Here is a 19,815-nt window from a genome sequence, read left to right as displayed (position 1 = left end):
CTTGGAAGGTAATATGTATTACCTTCATTCCTATTCCAGCTAAAGAGTGGGAAAGCACGATGAGGTCAGTTAAATCCCATTTTTAGTCACAGTGAAAATGCTTGCTTAAGCCCAGGTGATTAATCCTGTGCCAAATCCCCAGGGACAGCAGTACAAGAGTGCATGGAATGCTCCTCATTTGGTGTTCAGCACAACTGTTCAGAGACTTACTGGAGCAGGTTAGGGTTCCCCCCAGTACACCTATTCTCATTACCATCAGGAATTTCAGGGTGCCATGACACAGCTATGGATAAGGGGGGCATACCTTTCAGCCTTCCTCCACAAGCTCACATGAAGCCACGTTGCTCAGTGTGGCAGCAAAAGCTACCCGCACCATCACACAGACCTTCAGAGACCAAGAGTAGCAACATTCCTACCTCATACTCCAGCCAGAAATTCTTTAGAGACAGTGGATGCAAGGTGACAGCAGCGTGGCTGTGTCCCAAGGGAGGGAGAGTGCAGGACTGAGCTGTGTCTGCACCAGCTGATGCTCTCAGCTCCCTTGGGAGTACTCTGACTGTTCTTCAAGTGACAAAACTGTGGAACATGCATCTAAACACAAAGCACGCAAGATACGTTTGTAACAAAAAGTGCTCTTGGTCAAAGGCAAGTGAGTTTTCTTCAGCAATACAGCTGGTATATCACTTCATGCACTTTCTTCCCTAGCTTATTACTTGCTTTACCCCTGCCAGTCATGAGAGATGATGAACAATCTGGTTTACCATATGGATACATCATGTAAAGCAGAAAGAGCATTGCCTGAGCACAGGGGGCACCAAAAATATCTTGACAGTACTCACATGAGAAAGAAGCACTTAGGCAGAAACTATCCTGACCTGCCAGGTCCATAAAAGTGCTGCATATAAAATAAAGTTTTACAAAGCCTTCATACTTAACACTTCTGGAATCGTTACTTAGTCTTGCCCACGTTGCTGCTTTTCAAAAGTAAAACTCCTCGGAAACCTGGACCTGGCCTTTTCACAGGACTACACAATGTTTAGCCTAACTCACCTTTAGTACATGGTACAATTTCAGTACAAAATTGGGTTACACTTTTGTGTGCTTAACTATGAACTTTCCTACAAAGGGCAAATCAGCAAATTTCAAATGCAGTGAATACCCCACATTATCCCCAGTAAGGACACATTTTCCTTTCACTGAAATCCTTCATGCATTTTCAATTAACAGTCTCATGACATATCAGCTAGATGGATAGATTAAAGTTAGTGACTCAGCAGTGGGGAAAAGATAGGAGTCACTATCAACACCGCACCACGAGATGAACGGGGATTCCTGTGTCAAAGTAAGAGCCAAGGGTGAAACCTGTATTTGGCAGAAGGTAGAAGGTAGCATTTCACCCTTTGCTCAAGTGGGTCTTGATCACACAGTTCTTCTGGATGGTGAACTTCCTCTGAAGCCACTGGGAGAGACAGGTCTCCACTGCATGGAGACAGGTTTCAGCATCCAGTTTTGCAACAGATGCAATTCAGTGAGCGCTTCATATAACGAAGGAAAGCAGCAGTGTAAGTGAATAAATGGAGGGAACTAACTGTTCCATTGTGTTAGCATTTTAAAAGACCATCTACACAACCATGAAAATTTAATCTAAAAGAGACAATGCTGTGGTACAAAAAGTTTATTTAGTCACAATTTTGTAAACATATGAGGTAAATTAACGTTTACATCAACTTGCTTCTTACAGAATTTAATATACAAGGCACTTTGTTGAAGACAGCACTTTTAACTGTTTGCTGGTTTTATTGTTCTACAAGTTCCTGACAGCCCAGAAAACTTGTTATGTTTACTGTCATGTAAAAGGTAAACATCTGGAAAGCGACAAGAAAGTTCTGAGTAAGCCTTCTTATGCTTTACAACCCATTAACTGTGAGAAACAGTGGCAATGGGATTAGCAGTATATTCTCCACCTTAAAATATGCTCACATAACTCTTCAAGAACTGAAACTTCTAGAACTACATTGGTATCTACAGCAAACTTAAAATGCAAATCTACAATTTCTTTTTCACATCAGTATTTTTTGCTTATGCAAATAGTCTCATTACCTTTAATGGTCTTATTTGCAGAAGTTAAAATAACTTGCATGAAATTGTATTTGCAGGTTCAGAACCATATTTTTGCATAGAAAGCAAAACATTTATTTTTTGTAAAATCTTCTACAGTGTAACAGTGCAGTGTTTATCCTCAAGTATTTTGTTTGGAATTTTAAGCCAGGTTGTAAATTTAGCTCTTAAAGGACCTATGTCACAGCTAGTTTTTGTCATTGAACCTCTAAACACACAGGAAGCCATATGAACAATAATGAACCTTATTTTATTTGGTAATAATTGAGTTCATGATGAAAAGTATCTTTTTCCATAGTTTGCTCCCTATATATCCAACTCCCATATTTCAAATATAAAGAGAAAGCTGATACTATAGATCAATGATCAGGTTAAACTGTCTTTAATGGTACTGCCTTATGTCTAAAGAGTTCCTGTGTTATAGTAAGACATTTCTCTCTTAAGTTTAACACATTGGCAGAGTCATTCTTTTACTTATTATACAAATGTAAACTTAGAAAGCAGTTTATTTCATCCAAATGTGCAATCTGAAATCAAAAACTGAATGTAAACTTCAGAAAAATCAAAATTACAGGAGCACACTTTTCACAAGAAAAATCAAAGTAAAACATGGAATTAAAGAAAAAAACCCAGCCTGTTCAAATCCATGGTGTTAGTGTCTGTATTAAACAAAAAGACCTGGGGGCTCAATGCTCTGCTTTTGCAGACTGCTGTCACCCACATGAACTCAGTGGAATACAACAGTTTGTAGCAGCTGAGGAGGTGGTCCCATGACTAACCAAAAAAGGACCTAAGTACTGATCTGGTTTTTAAAGCTTGCTTTAATTATTTCACTGATCCTACACTTATGTATTCGTATCAGAAAATAATCTCAAGAGCTGAAAAATGTCAGACATTTATTAGCTCTGAGTGCCTTGATGTATGACAAATATACTACACCTGGTAACTTGTTCAAAGAGTATTTTCTTTCAGTTTTCTTTCCATACTTCACCTCAGTATATTTTTTAACTTCAAGTAAGAGAGAGAATAAGTTTCCCCACAATTATTCTACTCAAAGAGCAAAAATGAGTGGGTTTTTTTTCAGTTTGCTTAATATCAGGCATGATTCTGTTCTGACTTCTGCTTTTGCAATAACTTACCTAAAGGTTTCATCTTAGCTGTGCATCTAAGGTCTTTCCGGATTTTGGATTGAACAGTCGTATGACCGGGCTAAATCAAAATATCACTTTCTACCAGTTCCCATGAGACTCTGTAATTAATTGATGTAAAAGAGTAAATGACTTGGAAACTATCAGATAGTTTTTAACGACAGTCTATTCTGTAAGTTAGTGAGTGTTTGTACATACTTTCTAGAAGGAGGAATTCTCCATAGTTATACTTGACTCATAGGACGTTGAATGCAGTGTTCATTCATGAGTAAAGATTAGAGCGCTCAAAATTTGCCACACCAATAAGATTTTTCTTTCAACAAATCTGAACCCAGATGTGACGCAGCAACTAAAAGCAGTTGTAAGCACTAAGGAGGAGTTCTGCCAAAACAGTTACCTGGGCTTAAATGAAGAAACAGTTACTGGACTCCAAATGAAACTGTAGGTAATGAAGAGGCTTGACGCTGCATAGTTATGTGATGGAACTTAAGCTGATCTTAAAAGCGCAGAGTTATAGCTTTGCTTTCTTAGACCAGTACTGCTCGGATGCAGAGGCTGCTCTCTCAGACTTCTCTTAGGGGTTGCAATAGACTTACATTTCTCCCCCCGAGCTTCACCTAACAGGAAAAATGATCTTTTAGAGCTTTCCAGTAGTTACTCTGACTGAAAATACCTATATTATATACCACAGGACTGAAAATACCATATATTCCACAAAATCATCTGAACTCTCTGCAGGTCTAACCACACACATTTACTTGAAAAGGTCAGACTAGGTATCAGTTGATCCTAAGTTAAATCTATCTCTGTTACTATTTTTTATATACAATATGGATGCAATCCTGCAGGACACACTCTGTGAGGGTTGTATTAAAGTAAGGACTGCAAGATTCAGAGCCCCATCAAACAACAAGTCAGTTTTGCTCTCAGGCACTGATATAAAAAAGCACATATTCCAGGTGGTCTTGTTTATATAAATACACTCCAGAAAGACTTTGACCTCATTCTTCAGAAGCATAGAAGAAAGGCAAATGTAGCCTTCAAATTTTGATGAACTAAAATACAGAGATGCATATTGCATTTTTCAGCAATATAAATAGCTGGCATTTATCAAAACTTACAAAACTGCTACTATAGATGCTAGTAAATCTAAAAATTTGGAGTCTTATATTCTGCCTCTGTTTACATCTAGGCAACTTCATCAGCTTCAGTTTAAGTTCAGCATAGTTGCATGGGTACAACAGAAAGCAGAATTTAGCTTTTAGCTTTCTTGCAGAAAGGGTTTTTATGGCTTATAACACTGAAAATCTATGAGAACATGTCTGAAGCTGAACACCTAATAATAAATACCTGTATTGTACACATTGACTTTTAATGCAGTGTCTGCCCCCAAGATCGTGGGAGCAGAAAGACTTCTCCTCACCTGATTCACCACAAGCAGGACAAGGAAGTCATGAGACAACATGCCCAAGGGTTGCAGAACAGTGCTTCTGATCATAAGAAGCTTTTTTTGACTACTCAGAAAGCAGTAAAAATGTTTAATCTTGAGCAGTAGGAATATATTTTAGCTGTTGAATAAAATGAACACATTCAGGAAAACATATAACAGCAGAAATAACTGGCAATTGTAACTACTAGCTACAGAGTGACCCTGCTTTGCCTGAGTAAGGACTGCACTGCCAGGCCAAATACTTTGAAGATGCAAAGGGCTATCCCAGTGTGTTCTCCAGTTACAGTACTTTCAATTTATAGCAGCAACAGGACTGACTCCAAGCTCCAGTTCTTTTGGATTTTGCTTAGAAAGGAAGTTGGGCCTAATTCTGCATTCCTTTTGTACCGAAACTCTCCCGAGCCTTATCAGGCATTCAGAATTCTGACTAATGTCTTGTTAACAAAGGAATAATGGACAGAGCCCATTGTAAGGAAAGCTGCACCTTAGTAACAAGTACCCAGTACTTTCCTTCACCCATTTTTAAGGGAAACGCACAATTTTCAAAAGCAGGACTTCAATGTCTTTATCTACAGCCCAAAATCTACATTTCTTCTGGCTCCCAAAACTGTATGTGAATGTTAGTTTTGCTTGAATAAGGCCTGCAAGATCCATCCCCAAATCTTGCTCCTTGTAAAATTCAATGGAAATTCTGCAAGTGACTTCAGTGGGATCAGAACAGACTCTTCAGCCACTATGTTGCCCAGATATTTTAGCCACCTTTTCTGCAATACAGTATTATCTAAATCTGTTTTCACTGACATTACAGACTGATGTTAAAGGGTAGGACACAACATGAAATAATGTTGCTTTGGGAATTTTACCATTAGTAAGTTTCTTTCCTCTTACATTTTCTTGTAAGATCAAAGATCAAACTAAAATTATTAAATACACAGTCAAGTAACTTTAAACTTAGAGATCAAAATTATTCTCAAAATGTTCAAATACTTAAAAATATGCACTCAAGTTTATTTCTAAAAAGCATTTTTCCAACAAACTTAAGCTGATATCTAGTAATCTAAAATGCAGAGCTGTACTTTATCCTATTGTTTGTCCACAGGCAATGTATGGGGCCACAGTGTATTGAAATCATAATCCTTGCTTTCTGAAGAGAAATTGTTCTGTGTAATAATTTCTAACGTGTGATTTAAATTCCTGTCCTCCTCTAAGCAATTTCAGAAGTCATCTAAAATTATAATCAAACATGCTCAAACATATTTGCAGGCTTTTAAACATGGTGTGATCATGGTCGGCAAACACTGGATAGAAGGTCAAACTGAACACTTCCTAACAGGTCAAGAGTGAAAAAAAAATTATGGAAAGAACTTCAAAAATCTATCACAGGGGTTACCTAAACTTTGCCTGGCCGAGGACCACATTAGAGTTTTGCAATGAGCACAAAGGCTTCTTTAAGTCATGTTATATGGAACAAACTGAGTCACCTTTAATATGGCAAGTTGGTCTGTAGAGACGACAGGTGCCAACAGACAATTTGCCACCCTGATGTTTGCCATAGGGCTACGTAAGATTTAAGAGGAAGAAAGTGATTCATCACATCTGCTCATGTAGAGCCTGTGTGAGAAAGAGTGGAAGTGAAGGCAAGGGCAAGAGGAATATGACAGCCAGGCACATGGGCACTAGGGATATTAACATTTTTCCCAGATCAAAGTCACCCTTGAGGCACATGGCCAGCTACCATCGGTACCTGCTCTCTGTGCAGGCCTCCTCTATGGCTGCCCTTGGGAGATCTGCCATGGACATGAAGGAAAGTGGGACTGGTCCCCTGGCCCACGGGCTGTGCTTTGGTCACCCCTGACCTATTAGAAAATGTTGATATTTTTCCCCACTACAACTCACAGAGTGCAAAAACAGCAAGCTTCTAAGTTTGAAGCCCAGGCCTTCTCACCCACGCCAGGCCTGGCCTTCCCGGACAGCTCCCCTGCCCACTCTGCCTGCCACCACCTGCCCCTCCAAGCAGGGGCGACCGCACTACACGGCCAGGTCATCTGACCGGGCTCTGCAGCTGCTCGACTTACTGGCCCTGCTCAGGCGCCGCGTGTCTACGAGCAGCGGTGGCTCGTGCATCTCCACAGTGGTGCAGGCGGCCGACACGGGCCGTGCCCCTGACAGCTCCTCCTCGCCCTCCACATCCCACTTGCTGCCGCTCGTCCCGCTCAGGCTGGTGCTGCTGCCACTGTTGGCTGCAGCTACGGGCAGCACGGCTGGGGGTGGGAGTAGCTGCTCCAGTGGCTCTTCCTGCTCGGGAAGGTGATGCCGGACACTGCTCGGGGTAGAAGAGCCCGCTGAGCTGGAGGAAACCTTCCCCTGCTGCTCCGCTGCCATGTTGACCCAGTTCTGCTCGGATGTCAGGGCACGGCTGCTGCTGTTGAAGTAGCTGATGACGGCTGGGGTGGGTGTGGGAATGGGGGTTGGGATGGTGACAGGAGTAGAGATGGGCGTGGGAGTCACAGCACGGTGTCTCTCCTCAGGAACTGGTGGAGCAACAGGGTAGCTTGCCATGGAGGTTGTGTTGGAGGGGGGCCGTGGTCTCGGAGCAGCTGTAGCATAGTATGATGCCATGGTGACTGGGGCCAGCAGTGGTGTGACAGCGCGGGTGTCAGGCAGAACAGGGGGTGGTGCGGCAGTTGTTACCACCACAGGTGGTGCTGGTGGTGGCAGGGAAACAGGTTTGGACTCCCCTGTTACCATAACTGGTGTCATTGTTGCAACAGGCATCTCAAGGATGTACTGGCTTGTCATGCCCTGCTTAAGCTTTTTCCACCCCAAGTGATATATCTCAAGCATGTTCAGCAGCAGGGAGACTGAGGCCACCACCAACATGAAGATTATGAAGATGGTCTTCTCAGTGGGCCTTGAGATGAAGCAGTCGACAGTGTGTGGACAAGGTGAGCGGCTGCACTGGTAGACTGGTTTTAGCTCAAAGCCATACAGGAAGTACTGGCCCACAATGAAGCCCACCTCGAACAGTGTCTTGAATACGATGTTGAAGACATAGGTACGGAGCAAGGCACCCCCCATACGGATTCTACCACGCTCATCACGGATTGGGAGCTTCTCCTTCCCCCTTTTGCTAATAGGATCCTTGATGTTATTGTTGCCTCCTCCACCACCACTGCCAGATGCTGCTGCTGCTACTGCGTAGTTGCCATCTTTGCCGCTTCCCTTCTTTTTCAGCTCTTCTTTCTCTTTCCTCTTCTCCTCCATGCGTACAATGTGCAGGACATGGCCCAGGTAAATGAGGGTTGGAGTGGAGACAAAAATGATCTGCAGGACCCAGAAGCGGATGTGAGAAATGGGGAAGGCTTTGTCATAGCAAACATTTTCACAACCAGGTTGCTGAGTGTTGCATGTAAAGTCTGACTGCTCGTCTCCCCAGACCTCCTCAGCAGCAGCCCCCAGCACCAGTATCCTGAAGATAAACAGTACTGTCAGCCAAACCTTGCCAATAACCGTGGAGTGCTCCTGCGCATTCTCTAATAGTCTCCCCAGAAAGCTCCAGTCACCCATTGTTTCAGATTTCTAACCTACAATAAGAACATCAGAGCAATTAGAGCAATGTTAAAAAATCTTATAATTACACAATGCTGGGGCAGAACAGATTGATCCTTGACAAATGATATTTCTCAAGTGCACTTGCTTTTGCAGAATATTGCAGATGTGCATTAAGAACTAGATAACCCTGTGACCATGCAACCATGGGCTTTGATGAGCACAGAAGTGAGATGTTTAGTGCTTTCACATAGCCCATACAGGTTTAAGTGCCCATGCACAACAGAGAAGAAGGATTCATCAGTTAGAATTTCTACAAGATTTAAATATTTTAAAAAATATTATTTCTCTGTTTCCTCTATCTGAGATGGCTCCAACTGCTCCTGCCTATATTTAGAAAAGAACAGATGGAAACCAGTTCAATTATAGTAATCCTACTATTAATGTAATTGCCCTTGTATTAGAGTGTGATACAAAGTTTGCCTAATTCTAATACTTTTATTGTTATCTGAACTTATATACTCCAGCATTCAGGAAGTTAGTAATGTCCCAGGTCTCTACTATTTTCAAACTGTCCAAACATAGAAAAATAATTACTCAAAACCTACGGAATTTACAGTTTAATTTTGGAATGTGTACAACTCAACAAGCAAGTTCTCAAAGCCTAGTCATGTTTGAATTGTTTATTTCTAAAAAAACCCCCAGAATTATTTTAATAAATTGAAATATTGGGAAAATTGAGAAATTTTGAGAGGAATTGTGTAAAGGTTTCTATGCCATTTTCCCTACTGTCCTGCCAGTTAGTGTTACTAAACCATACCTACTGCAACATCATTAAAAAAAACCACAAGAAAACCAAAACAAAACCCAAGCCAACAAACTCAAGGTCACTTCAGCGACTGTATACAGAGATTTTCTTGGAAAAAAATAAAATTACATCCTATGACCTTACTTCAGTGAAAAACAACAGCATATATTCTCAGTAATTTCCACCAATTCATGTATGGTGGGCCTCCCATGTCCAGTTCTAGGCAGAGACACAATTCCTGATTTGGAAAGGCTTAAAGTACAAGATTTTTTTTTAATATCAGATTCCTCACAAGCTTCCTCCAATTGAGAAACAAGCTATTATCTGTGGGTATCACTTCTGTTATCCTTTGATTGTTCCTAATTGGAATATATGTAAGAATATTGGAATACATGTAAGTATATTTCATTCTCCTAATAAACTCACTTCTATATTTTATATGACAACCTTCAACTGAGAACAAAATAAATTTACTTTCAGCTAACTTCAATACCTTCAGAAATACTTTTATCATAATTGTAATACAGATATAACAATTTGCATATCAAAAAAACACTATCAGAAAAGAGATTATCCTCTTGTTTAAAACCCTCAGAATATTTTATAACTGAATTACACCTTACTATTTTTATACTTCTTATCCAAACACGCAGGTGTCTTACAATTCCCAAGGAAAAAAAAATGGCAGTCATCATTACAGCTAGGAATTTACCATTATTCTCATCATTATATTTAGTGTCATTTCCAGCAATTATGTCACTGGTTTTCCAGAAGAAGCATTTCCAAAGTCTGTATGGAACTTCTTTCAGGCTTTTAGTTAAGACAATTAAAGGAATTAAAGTTATTTGAGGTACTGTTTTATAACTTGGTTTTACTACGAGGCAATGAAATAACTGTAACTGCAGGCTAGTATGCTTTCATACAAAAAGCAATAACACAACCATTAGTATTTTTCATTTTTGTAAATCCTGGAATATTAATTTATTTTTTATCCCACGAAGTTAATTCAGCAAAAAGTCCCCCTAAAAAATACATCTTTGATATTCTGCAAAAACACATCCATCCCCTTTAATATCAGTGAATTCTTTTTCCAGCATAATATGCAGCATTTCCAGTAAATGATGATACCAACAGTAAAACACCAATTTTGTGTACTAATGTCCCTGGTCCTCAAACACTTTTTTAAACAATTTTTTAAATATATTCAAATTCTTTTTGAAGAATGTATTTTTTTCTCCTCCTAAAATAGCAGCCAAAACCGAATATATTTTGTTATAATATTTTTATAATCTTAATATGCTTACATGATTTTTAAATTTAATCTTCATTCCTAATTGTATACAGTTTACAATATTCTGGATGGTTAAGGAATTTTAATCTTGAGAAGCATCAATTTTTAAGGAAATAACGAATTAATTTTTTTGGTTTTTTACTCAAAACCATTTGAAGATATACCCAGGTTAGTTCCAATTTTGAACAGACCTAAACCAGTGTTTGGAAATGTTCTCATTTTGAGTGGGAAAATGCAGGAACAGCAAAATGAATAATGTGATATTGGTGGATTAAAGAAGTTTAGCATAAACTTAAGCTCAGTATTTCCTTTCTCTGCTATTCTTTGCATTACTCTGTGCCTCTCAGATCAATACTCTCTACCCCACTCTTTATTTTTCTATCTAGATCAAACAAAACAGGCAGCTCAGATAATAAATAGTCGAAGTTACGCTTTGTTCTTTTATTGCTAATACCTGTAGTAGAAAGTTTATTAACCATCAAAATGTTAGCCCATTAAATTTTCTTGAATTTATTACTTATGTCCCATTTTCAGCATGACTGCAATTACCCTTGTGTCCAATGGCACAAAGCCCACACACTGTGTTTTATAAAGACCGATATCACCTTCTGTTGCTTGAAAAAATGAAGTTGGTCTGCTCTCATGAAAAATTATAACCCCTGCACTGTAAGGTAAACACAGGTATCAATTTTTTCCCCTTACAGGCACACTGCAGTGCATTTCTTACTCAGATCTATAGGTGATGATGACTACAATGAAAGTAGGATTTTTTGCGCTTTTCTGAAGATTTATCTAGTGATTAGTAGAAGAAGAACAATAACAATTGGTAAAACTTAAAATTTATAAATAATATATTAATCTAATTTATTCTTAATAATTCTCCATTCAGTAATCCTATGCAAGATTTATTTTTTTTCTTTCTACTACAGGTCAACAATGCCTAGGCCGAGATAATTCAGGACACCAAATATATGACACAAGGCATTTCTCAAAGGATACACATAAAAAAGCTATTCTAATGCTTATATTAATTAAAAGATTTATATTTGTGTACCAGAGTGTGCAAATTCATCCTGTACACAAAGTTTCTAAGCTGTGAGCATATACTTCATGGCATCTTAATTGCACTGAGGTGAAAAACCTCAGTGTTCATCTTGGTATGAATTGCAGCAACTGTTGCCTTCGCCACAAATGTGTATTGCTCATAGTACCTCCATAAGGGAAGGACATAATTTCCAAGTGAGACACAAAGTTACATATTTCCACTGGCTGGAGGGTTCCCAGAAATCCAGGTCCCTTATCTTTCTTCAGCGTCGATACATTCTTGAGTAAGCAATTCTTAAAGCCAACATAACTCATCCAAAAATCACACCAAAAATTTAAAAGGATGCCTTAATTCAGATAATGATTAAATGACATCAAATGAAACCACGAGGCCCTCAGAGCTCACAGAATATTTGAGTAAGTTCAACAATACCTAAATCTAAATTTAAACAGCCACAACTCAATATTTTATTTGAGATCAATCCCAAGCTTGCTTTTGTAGTATTACATAAACTTCAGCTGTACAGTGTTACTTTCAGTGCTGCTGAAATCCAGAGCCAGGCAACTGTTAAGACCTAATCTTAAATATGGATTGTGAAAGGAGACATTTTTTCTTTTTGCCCTTGGAAAAAATGCAGATTAAGGAATGAAACATCTTTATCTGTATTTCTTGATGTCCACTAGAGAATGACAAGAGAATCTGTCTCAGAAAGCAACCTAATTCAATTGTATGAAAAGCAAGGACTTCGTGAACCTTGGGATCATTTAATAAGAACTGTGAGTCCTGTATTGTTTGGTTCACTTAGAAAATCATTCCTCTGAGACAAATACTGGAAAATAGACTGTTCATAAAAATTGGCACGGCATTTAAGAATCAATGTTGTGTTATTAATTACTAGTTTAGTACACACACAAATACACTTTGTGTAGGGTGTTTGTGTGCATGTGACAAAGAGAACAAGCAAGAGAGAGAATAAATTTTAGAAGTTGTGATGCCATATATATGTATCCATCTACAGGAGGCAAATACTTATAATGTGTCATCTGTAAACTTGTCAGTTATTTTTATTTCCGATGATGTCACCCAATGGGTTCACCACTCTGTATCAAGTGTGTGAAATATGATATTTTAATTATTTATAATTTTTCTCACACATAGATATGTTTATGTATTTATCTACACATATGCAAAGATTACAAACATAAATAACTGCATGGCTGTGTTACATACATAACCAGATTATGAAACCTGATGTACTTATAATTTATTATATTGGTATATCTAAAAAATGTCCCTTAACAATTATTCAGAAACCTGACAGATGCCCTTGTCTGAATATGAGTTCTTAAATTCAGTCCACGTTTCCTTTAATTTGTCATGACAGTCTAAAATTATGGGATTTAGATTTTTATCTTTAAAATTATCTAAATCTTATGAAGCAGTATGAGAAAAAAATGCTGTTAAAACAACTTGCAATATTTAATTTGTTTTTACACTAAACAATCAGGCATTCCCTTTACTACCAGGTTCTTAATTCTGCTATTTAAATCAGATAAACACAGTCATCCTGCAGAAAGTCTGCAGTATGACCATGTCATTCCAGACAAACTGGCATATATGCAGGCACAGAATGAGCTACTATAATTTCCAGTGAAACCTAATGGTATTTGGTCATGTACCTATATATGAAATGCAATGGTGTTTCATAAGTCACAATGGAGGTTTCGTAGTTCATTTTATAAACTTGTTTAAACGAGGACTTGAAAAATACCTTCTTTCATCCTCACAGTGTCATACTTTCAGACACATCTATTACCACTCTCACTGTATTTTAAACACTTGTTAAAAATTAATTCCTTATTTGATCTTGTTATTATCTTAAACTTACTTTACTGCTATGGAGCCTCCTCCTTAAATCCCAGACAAAAACTTCTTTGGACTTCTTCTTGACTTCACTTGACCTCTGAGTGAAAGTTTGGCCTGAGTAAAGGAAAAGAGCAAGGAGCGCAGGGCTGAGCCCAGGAGGAGAGCTACACCCCACCTGTTAAACTGCTCTGTTCCCTGGTATAACAAACTCCTGCTCTGATTCTCTAATTGCAGGAGAAAAACAGAAACAAAAAAGTAACCCCTTTTCTCCCCTAGAATACTCAAATGCCATCTTAGAGAATTACATCGGAATTAAAAGACAGTGACTTACCAATAAAGCTGAAAGGTGTGGAGGGTGTGGAGCTAGCAGGGGACTGTGGAATAGCCGTTGAGCATGAGGGCAACAGTCCTACATCCCGCGTGAATGAAGCGTGAATGAGACAGATCTCTCAGGTGCCCACATACGATCAGCCACACAGATCTAAAAACTGCACAGTAAGGAGTGTCCCGCCCCCCACCCAGATATACAAAGGAAAGATGAGCCTTTCTGGCATTCAGAGACTCAAGAGCCTTTTTCACTGCAGAGAAGCAGGTACTCCAACATTCAAGTATCCATGTGAGGGGACTTCAGGCAAGTAACTGCAAGGGAGATGGTGCTGTAAACCCCATTCAAACTTCTTAAAGTACACTTTCGTACTATGGAAACCATTTAATTTTTTTTCTAGTTTAAGTCTAAAATGTTCCAGTAGAATTCTCTCATTTCCCTTTAAATTTCCCTTAAAGGGAAGCTCTAATATCTCTGGCTACTCAGTTCAATTCATTCTTCATATCTATGTCATTCTTCATATCTATGTCATTCTTCATATCCATGTATCTATGTCTTAAAGGCCTAACACACTAAGGATTCCTAATAACATTTTAGGCTTATATGATTTCTTCATTGAGTCAGCAATGAACCCAAATACTTTTCTAATACTCTTTTTGCCTACAGGAAAAAAAGAACAGACACAAATTAAACAACCTTTTTTGCTTATAACATTGGCAAACTCTTACTCAATCAAGCTATAAATACCTTCCAAAGAATATTTATTCATCTCAATACTTTGCATCACTTATAAGTCCTAAGTGAAAAAGTGAGTAACCAGCATGTTTGGATAATTCTCAGATCGAAGATGTGACCAGAAGAGTGAGGTAAAAGCCTGGTCAATGCAGGGAGGCCGGCCAGCTCTTTTCCCCACTATCAGTAGAAAGTGTTTTTATGGGCCAGATAACTCAGAGCTCACTTCAAGGAAACCCAGAACCATCTTGGAGTACACTTCTGAACTCCACCATTCTGTGTGGTACCACTTACAAGGGTGAAAGCAATTCTGGCTCTGCTTTATAGTTAAGATTTAACTTTACTCCAAGTACAAAACTGACTTCGAATCCACATCAATGTTCAAATGTGAGTGGTAACCCTTAAGGAAGAAATTACATGACCCTACACAGGCACCCTTTAGCGGGCAACTGCCACAACAATCCCGGATATATTTGGCGTTTTGCTTTCCACTGCATCTCCTTAGGTATTTCGTTAGGTTTGGACACTTCTGCCTGCCTCACCAGGCTGAGTTCCCGCCCCATCTGCGAGCGCCGCTGCCCTCGGTGGGGCAGGAACGGAGGGACACTCGCACCACGGTCCCTCAAGGAGGAATACACAGCAGTAGGGTCTCTTCTCTCGTTCTTCCTCAACAGGATGAGCAGGCTCGGCCCCGCCCTGCCCTCCCCTGGCGCCCAGCCCACGGCTGGGGGGCCCGGCGAGCGGGCAGAGCCCCCTGGGAGCTCCCGCCTCCCGCCCTCAGCGCAGGATCCAAGTGCGCCCGCAGCCGCGGCCCCGCTGGCCGAGCCCCTGTCCGGGGCGGCGGGTCCGCGCCGGGAGTCGAGCGGCACAGCCCAGGGTCGATCTACTTACGCTTCGCGGGAGGAGCACTGCTTTAAGCAGCAAAAGCTCAACTCGTTCGGAAGAGTCCAGGCAGCGATAGCGCATAACTCGTTTAACCGGGGGGAAGAGGCGCCCCCAAAATTTGCTGGGGCTATGGAATAAGCGGGGGGGGGGCGGAGGAGGACTGGGTGCAGGGGCGGGGCGGGAGGCGCCCGGAGGCCGGTGCCCACCTCCCTCCCTGCTGCTGCCCGGGCTGACAACGCGCCCCTCGGGCGGGCGGGAGCGCGGCCGCGGCTGCCCCTCTGACGGGCTGCCCCTCTGACGGGCTGCCCCTCTGACGGGCTGCCCCTCTGACGGGCTGCCCCTCTGACGGGCTGCCCCTCTGACGGGCTGCTCCGCAGGCACCGGGCGCCCGGCCCTCCCCGCCTCTTTCCCTCCCCTCCCCTCCCGCCGCGGGCACGGCCGCCGGCTTCACACGGGCCGCGCCGGCAGCCCCTCTCCTCACCCGGGAGGCTCCGGGCGCAGCAGCCGGCGTGTTCGCCCTTCTCTCCCTGGATTCTAAAACGTTTGTCACTGTGCAGATGATCCATCCCACCCCCGCGGGATTTCCTGCGAAATAAAACAGTTTATTCCTCCCAGAGGATAAAAGCGTGAGAAACCCCTCCCCGCTGGGCTGTCCGCCGGCCCCGCCGGGCTGCGGCGAAGGCAGCGCAGTGGGAGTTATTTCCCGCACGCCCACCGCCGCCCGCTCCCGGCCCGGAGCGCCGTCCAGGGACACAGGACGGCTGCGGCACCGGTGTCAGAGGGCGCCTCGCCCCGGCGGCCGAAGGTACGGTCCTCCGTCAGGTGTTAAAATGACCTGAGAGCAAAAGTGGAAAATAACCCAACCTAAACGACAAAAGATTCTTCACCGAAAGAAGTTGGGTCTTTTTTCGTGAGGAGGCAAACCTCGCAGCTACTGCCTGCGTCTCCTGCATGAAGAACCCAAAAAGATTGCCAGCGAGAAGTGTCTCACTGTACTCACTGTAAAGAATTTCTTCCTAATATCTCATCTAAACCTACCCTCTTTCAGTTTACAACCATTCCCCTTGTCCAGTCACTACATGCCCTTAATAAAAAGTCCCTTTCTGACTTTCTCATAGGCCCCTTTTAGGAACTGGAAGGCTGCTGTACAGTCTCCTTAGAGCCTTCCTCTACAGGCTGAACAGCCCCACAACTCTCTCAGCCTGTCTTCATAGGAGAGGTGCTCCAGCCCTCTAATCATCTTTGCTGCGTCCTCTGGACTCACTCCAGCAGGTCCATGTCCTTCTTATGTTGGCAGCCCCAGAGCTGGATGCAGCACTCAGAGAAGCTGCCCAGAGAAGCTATGGATGCCCCATTCCTGGCAGTGTTCAAGGCTGGGTTGGATGGGGCTTTGAGCAACCTGGTTTAGTGGAAGATGTCTCTGCCCTTGGCAGGGCAGGTTGGAACTAGATCTTTGAGGTCCCTTCCAACCCAAACCATCCTATGATTCTATGAAAGACAGAACAACTTGATTCTATGATAGATAGAATGACTTAAACTTGCACAACTCAACAACTCTTCAGCAGTAATGTATGAATTTCTGTTGATAGCTACTCTACAGCAAAAGAGCTGAAAACTTAGTCATTCCCATGGCTCACTGTTGCTCTATTTAGTAAAAATACCATCCACGAAAAAATTTGACACACTTTGAGGAGCTGTGTGTAACAGCGGACTGTTGAGAAACTGAATCAGACCATCCCCATGTTCTTGTATCCTTCAAATGCTTGATTGCTCCCTATAAATCTTACAGCTGAAGACACTAGGGAGGAAGATCTCTGTGGACCTAAGCACTAGGCTTGGGACAAGAACAAATGACTATTCAGAGATGGGTGATACAGCTGAAGCACAGTGCTCCCACGATTGTAAGTGTAGTAGTACTGCAGTATTGATCCTGAAGCAGTGGGGCATGAGAGGCTGTGTTGGGGTACAGGATGGAATCCCAGCAGCCCCAGTAATTCCTAATATTATAAATTCCTATATTATAACTTCCTTCATGCCGTGAAGTCTCTCAACTCACAAAGTCAGTTGAAGGGCAAGAAGTTTATTTTAGGGAGACAGATCTCTCGTTTTCCACTATCTGTCCAAAATGTTTAATAGCATGAAGCACTGGGTGTTTCTCTGGTGGCTTTTTTCAGTCTCTGGAAGTTTCAAGTGGTATTTCTCACCATCTGTACAAACTGGCCTTGATACCTCTTTTTTAAGAAAGATATTCTTACTCAGGAGAGCAATGAGGTTCTAGAGCAGCCTTTCAGTACTGCCACTGAAGGTTTTTATGATAGAATCCATTGTGTTTCAAATGGGGAGAATCTGATGCAATGCCTGCTTACCATGGGACTACAGCCATTAGCTAACAATTTCTTTTCCAAGAATTCTCTTCTGGCATCATATAAGAAGAGGTTTGGTCTGTCAACAAAACCCTCTGGATCATTTGTGAAAAATAAGATAAGCAAGTATGCAAAATCCACGGGGAAAATTTGAAGGAAGCAAATTCTTTATTTAAAAATAAAGAACAAATTATGTACTGGTGAAAGCCCAAGCATGGAAGCATGTCAAGGTGGTATGGAGGGCTATTTGTTAGTCATATACTAGAAAAGGAGGGTCTATGCTCAGATTTAGTTAATGGTGTTAAAAAGTGTCTCTTTGTGTGGACTTTCTGACAGAAGGATTTCCATGGAAGAGCCATCCTGCTAGCTTCCTCACTTATCTTCAACACTGCCAGCCCTCATTATCTTTAAAAGGTTCCCTCCATTGTCATTAACACTAGACAGCAGCATAAAACTTAGGTGGCATTTAAATTTTTACATTAAAATGCACACTTACAAAATTTTCAGCCTTCGTTTATCACAGAATCACAGAATCATTAGGGTTGGAAAGGACCTCTGAAGATCATCCAGTCCAATCTCCCTGCCAAAGCAGGGTCACCTAGAGCAGATGACACAGGAACACATCCTGGTGGGTTTTCAATGTCTGCAGAGAGGGATTAATTATTTTCTTTACTACCACCTTTGGTCTTGCATCCAAGCCTCCACCCAGGTGACAACCCCTGTCTGTAGACAGACATTTAGCAGTATATGATTTGGCTGGTGGAGAAACAAAGTGAATTCAAGAAGTGTGGAGACAAAGCAGTCAGCCAGGTATTTTTAAGATTAGATGAATCAGATTTTCATGGCAAGGTACATGGAAAGAGCAGAATATACCACCTAAGGAGTCTTTCTGCTGTGCCTTTTGCAACCGGACGTGTCTATCTCGTATTGGCCTTTTTAGCCACCAGCGCGCTTGTAACAAACGTGGGTAGAGCCCTTCCCAAATCTTCGTTCGTGAAGCCCGGCCATGATGATGACATAGAAAGAAGATAAGAAATAGACACAAAGCTTTATGAAATTATAAAAAGATCTCGTAAGTTGCGAGATACGTCTTGCCCTTAATCTGAACCTGAGCTGTTGCTCAACAAGAAAAATGGACTTTTTCAGATCAGGATTGTTCCAAAACAGTGTTTCCCCCATGCTATTTCTAATTTAAACATCTATATTGAAGTACAGAAGAGGGTCACTCTTACCGTAACTGTGCATCTGAACACAGTTTAGTGGAAAGAGCCCTCAGCTGTGGTACATGTCATCAGTCATAAGCAAGCCACGCCAAAGCGACCCATGGCTCAGCAGTGCTGACAACAGTTCTGTCCACACTGTCAGCCTTAAAAAAACAGTTACAAATGCCTTCAGTTCGGCTTGTTGTGGCTCTGTATGGCACGTTAATAAAAAGAATTGTGCTTGACATGCTGCTGTGCTACAGAAGATGGCACTAAAGATATTTAAATGTTGGGAATGGGTACTGCTACCTCAGGAGGCACAGCTTGAAGCAAGGAGGATTAAAACATTTTCTTCTCTAGCTGTTTTTACATGCAAATATTTTAAAACTAATTAAATAAGAAATAAAATGGCAATTAAAAGACTGAAGTAATAGTTTCATCTCATATTACATAGTAAATTTTATTATCTTATCAATTAGTGATTAGTGTTCTGTTCTGTTACACACTACTGCCAAACATGTCAGAGAACGCAGCATATTAACAAGCAAGAACTGGTGACAGGAAGAATTATTATTATTTCTAGTTTGTAGGAAGACTTAATATGACTTCTAGTTTGTAGGAATGGAGCCACAGGAAGACTTAGTATCTTGTCCTAGATTATATGGTTCTGAGAATAGCACTGAGACTCTAGGCTGGTGTTTAAGCCACCAGAACTGGCTTCCTCTCCAAAATCCTTTGGGAACTGTGGGAAGTCTCCTAATACAACAACAAAAATCTGAATGTTCTGGGGTACGTAGCAGTGAAACACCTTCTGGTTATGTTCATGGAAGCAAAAGCTCCATATGAGATGTATTAGAGGAAGAACTATAACTGTACAAGCCAGGCATCTGTTAGGAGGAAGAATAAAAAAGAAAGACACAGGATATGCAGGATCCTAACAGGAATTATACCTGCTATCATTCTGTCATGGTGTGATGCTACTCTTTTTTCCACACTACAGGCAGAAATATGGAATAAAAATATTGAAATACAG

The 19,815-nt window shown here is 41.3% G+C and overlaps 1 protein-coding gene across 9 annotated transcripts; it reads right to left on the bottom strand.

Annotated features, from left to right (window-relative positions):
- Window positions 1-1,673: 1,673 nt before the first annotated feature.
- On the bottom strand, window positions 1,674-15,803 carry GJA3 (gap junction protein alpha 3). Of its 9 annotated transcripts, none has more exons than XR_001877550.1 (6): window positions 15,699-15,800; window positions 13,607-13,684; window positions 13,298-13,389; window positions 6,792-8,300; window positions 3,258-3,883; window positions 1,674-1,865 (listed from the first exon to the last, which is right to left on the bottom strand). XR_001877550.1 is itself a non-coding variant. In XM_017831630.1 (5 exons), the coding sequence occupies exons 4-5, from the start codon at window positions 8,281-8,283 to the stop codon at window positions 3,753-3,755; spliced, it is 1,623 nt and encodes a 540-aa protein (XP_017687119.1). In that variant the 5' UTR covers window positions 8,284-8,300; window positions 13,298-13,389; window positions 13,607-13,684; window positions 15,699-15,800; the 3' UTR covers window positions 1,674-3,752. The 9 variants fall into 9 exon arrangements, 6 of the variants coding, with proteins under 6 accessions (XP_017687119.1, XP_017687121.1, XP_017687122.1 ...); XR_001877549.1 differs by having other exon boundaries at window positions 1,674-3,367; window positions 3,664-3,883; XM_017831630.1 differs by having other exon boundaries at window positions 1,674-3,883.
- Between the last annotated feature and the right edge of the window lie 4,012 nt (window positions 15,804-19,815).

The sequence above is a fragment of the Lepidothrix coronata genome, unplaced genomic scaffold (assembly GCF_001604755.1).
Source record: "Lepidothrix coronata isolate B3197 unplaced genomic scaffold, Lepidothrix_coronata-1.0 Scaffold194, whole genome shotgun sequence".
Classification (NCBI taxonomy): Eukaryota; Metazoa; Chordata; class Aves; order Passeriformes; family Pipridae; genus Lepidothrix; species Lepidothrix coronata.
This window is presented reverse-complemented; position numbering and strand designations above follow the sequence as displayed.

Bases quoted from the DNA above. Each gene is read 5' to 3' on its own strand.
- GJA3 (XM_017831634.1), bottom strand. From the start codon at position 8,283: ATGGGTGACTGGAGCTTTCTGGGGAGACTATTAGAGAATGCGCAGGAG. The intron at 3,884-6,791 runs GTAAGTCGAGCA...TTTTCCTGTTAG, and splicing joins GCGGCGCCTGAGCAGGGCCA to GTGAAGCTCGGGGGGAGAAA.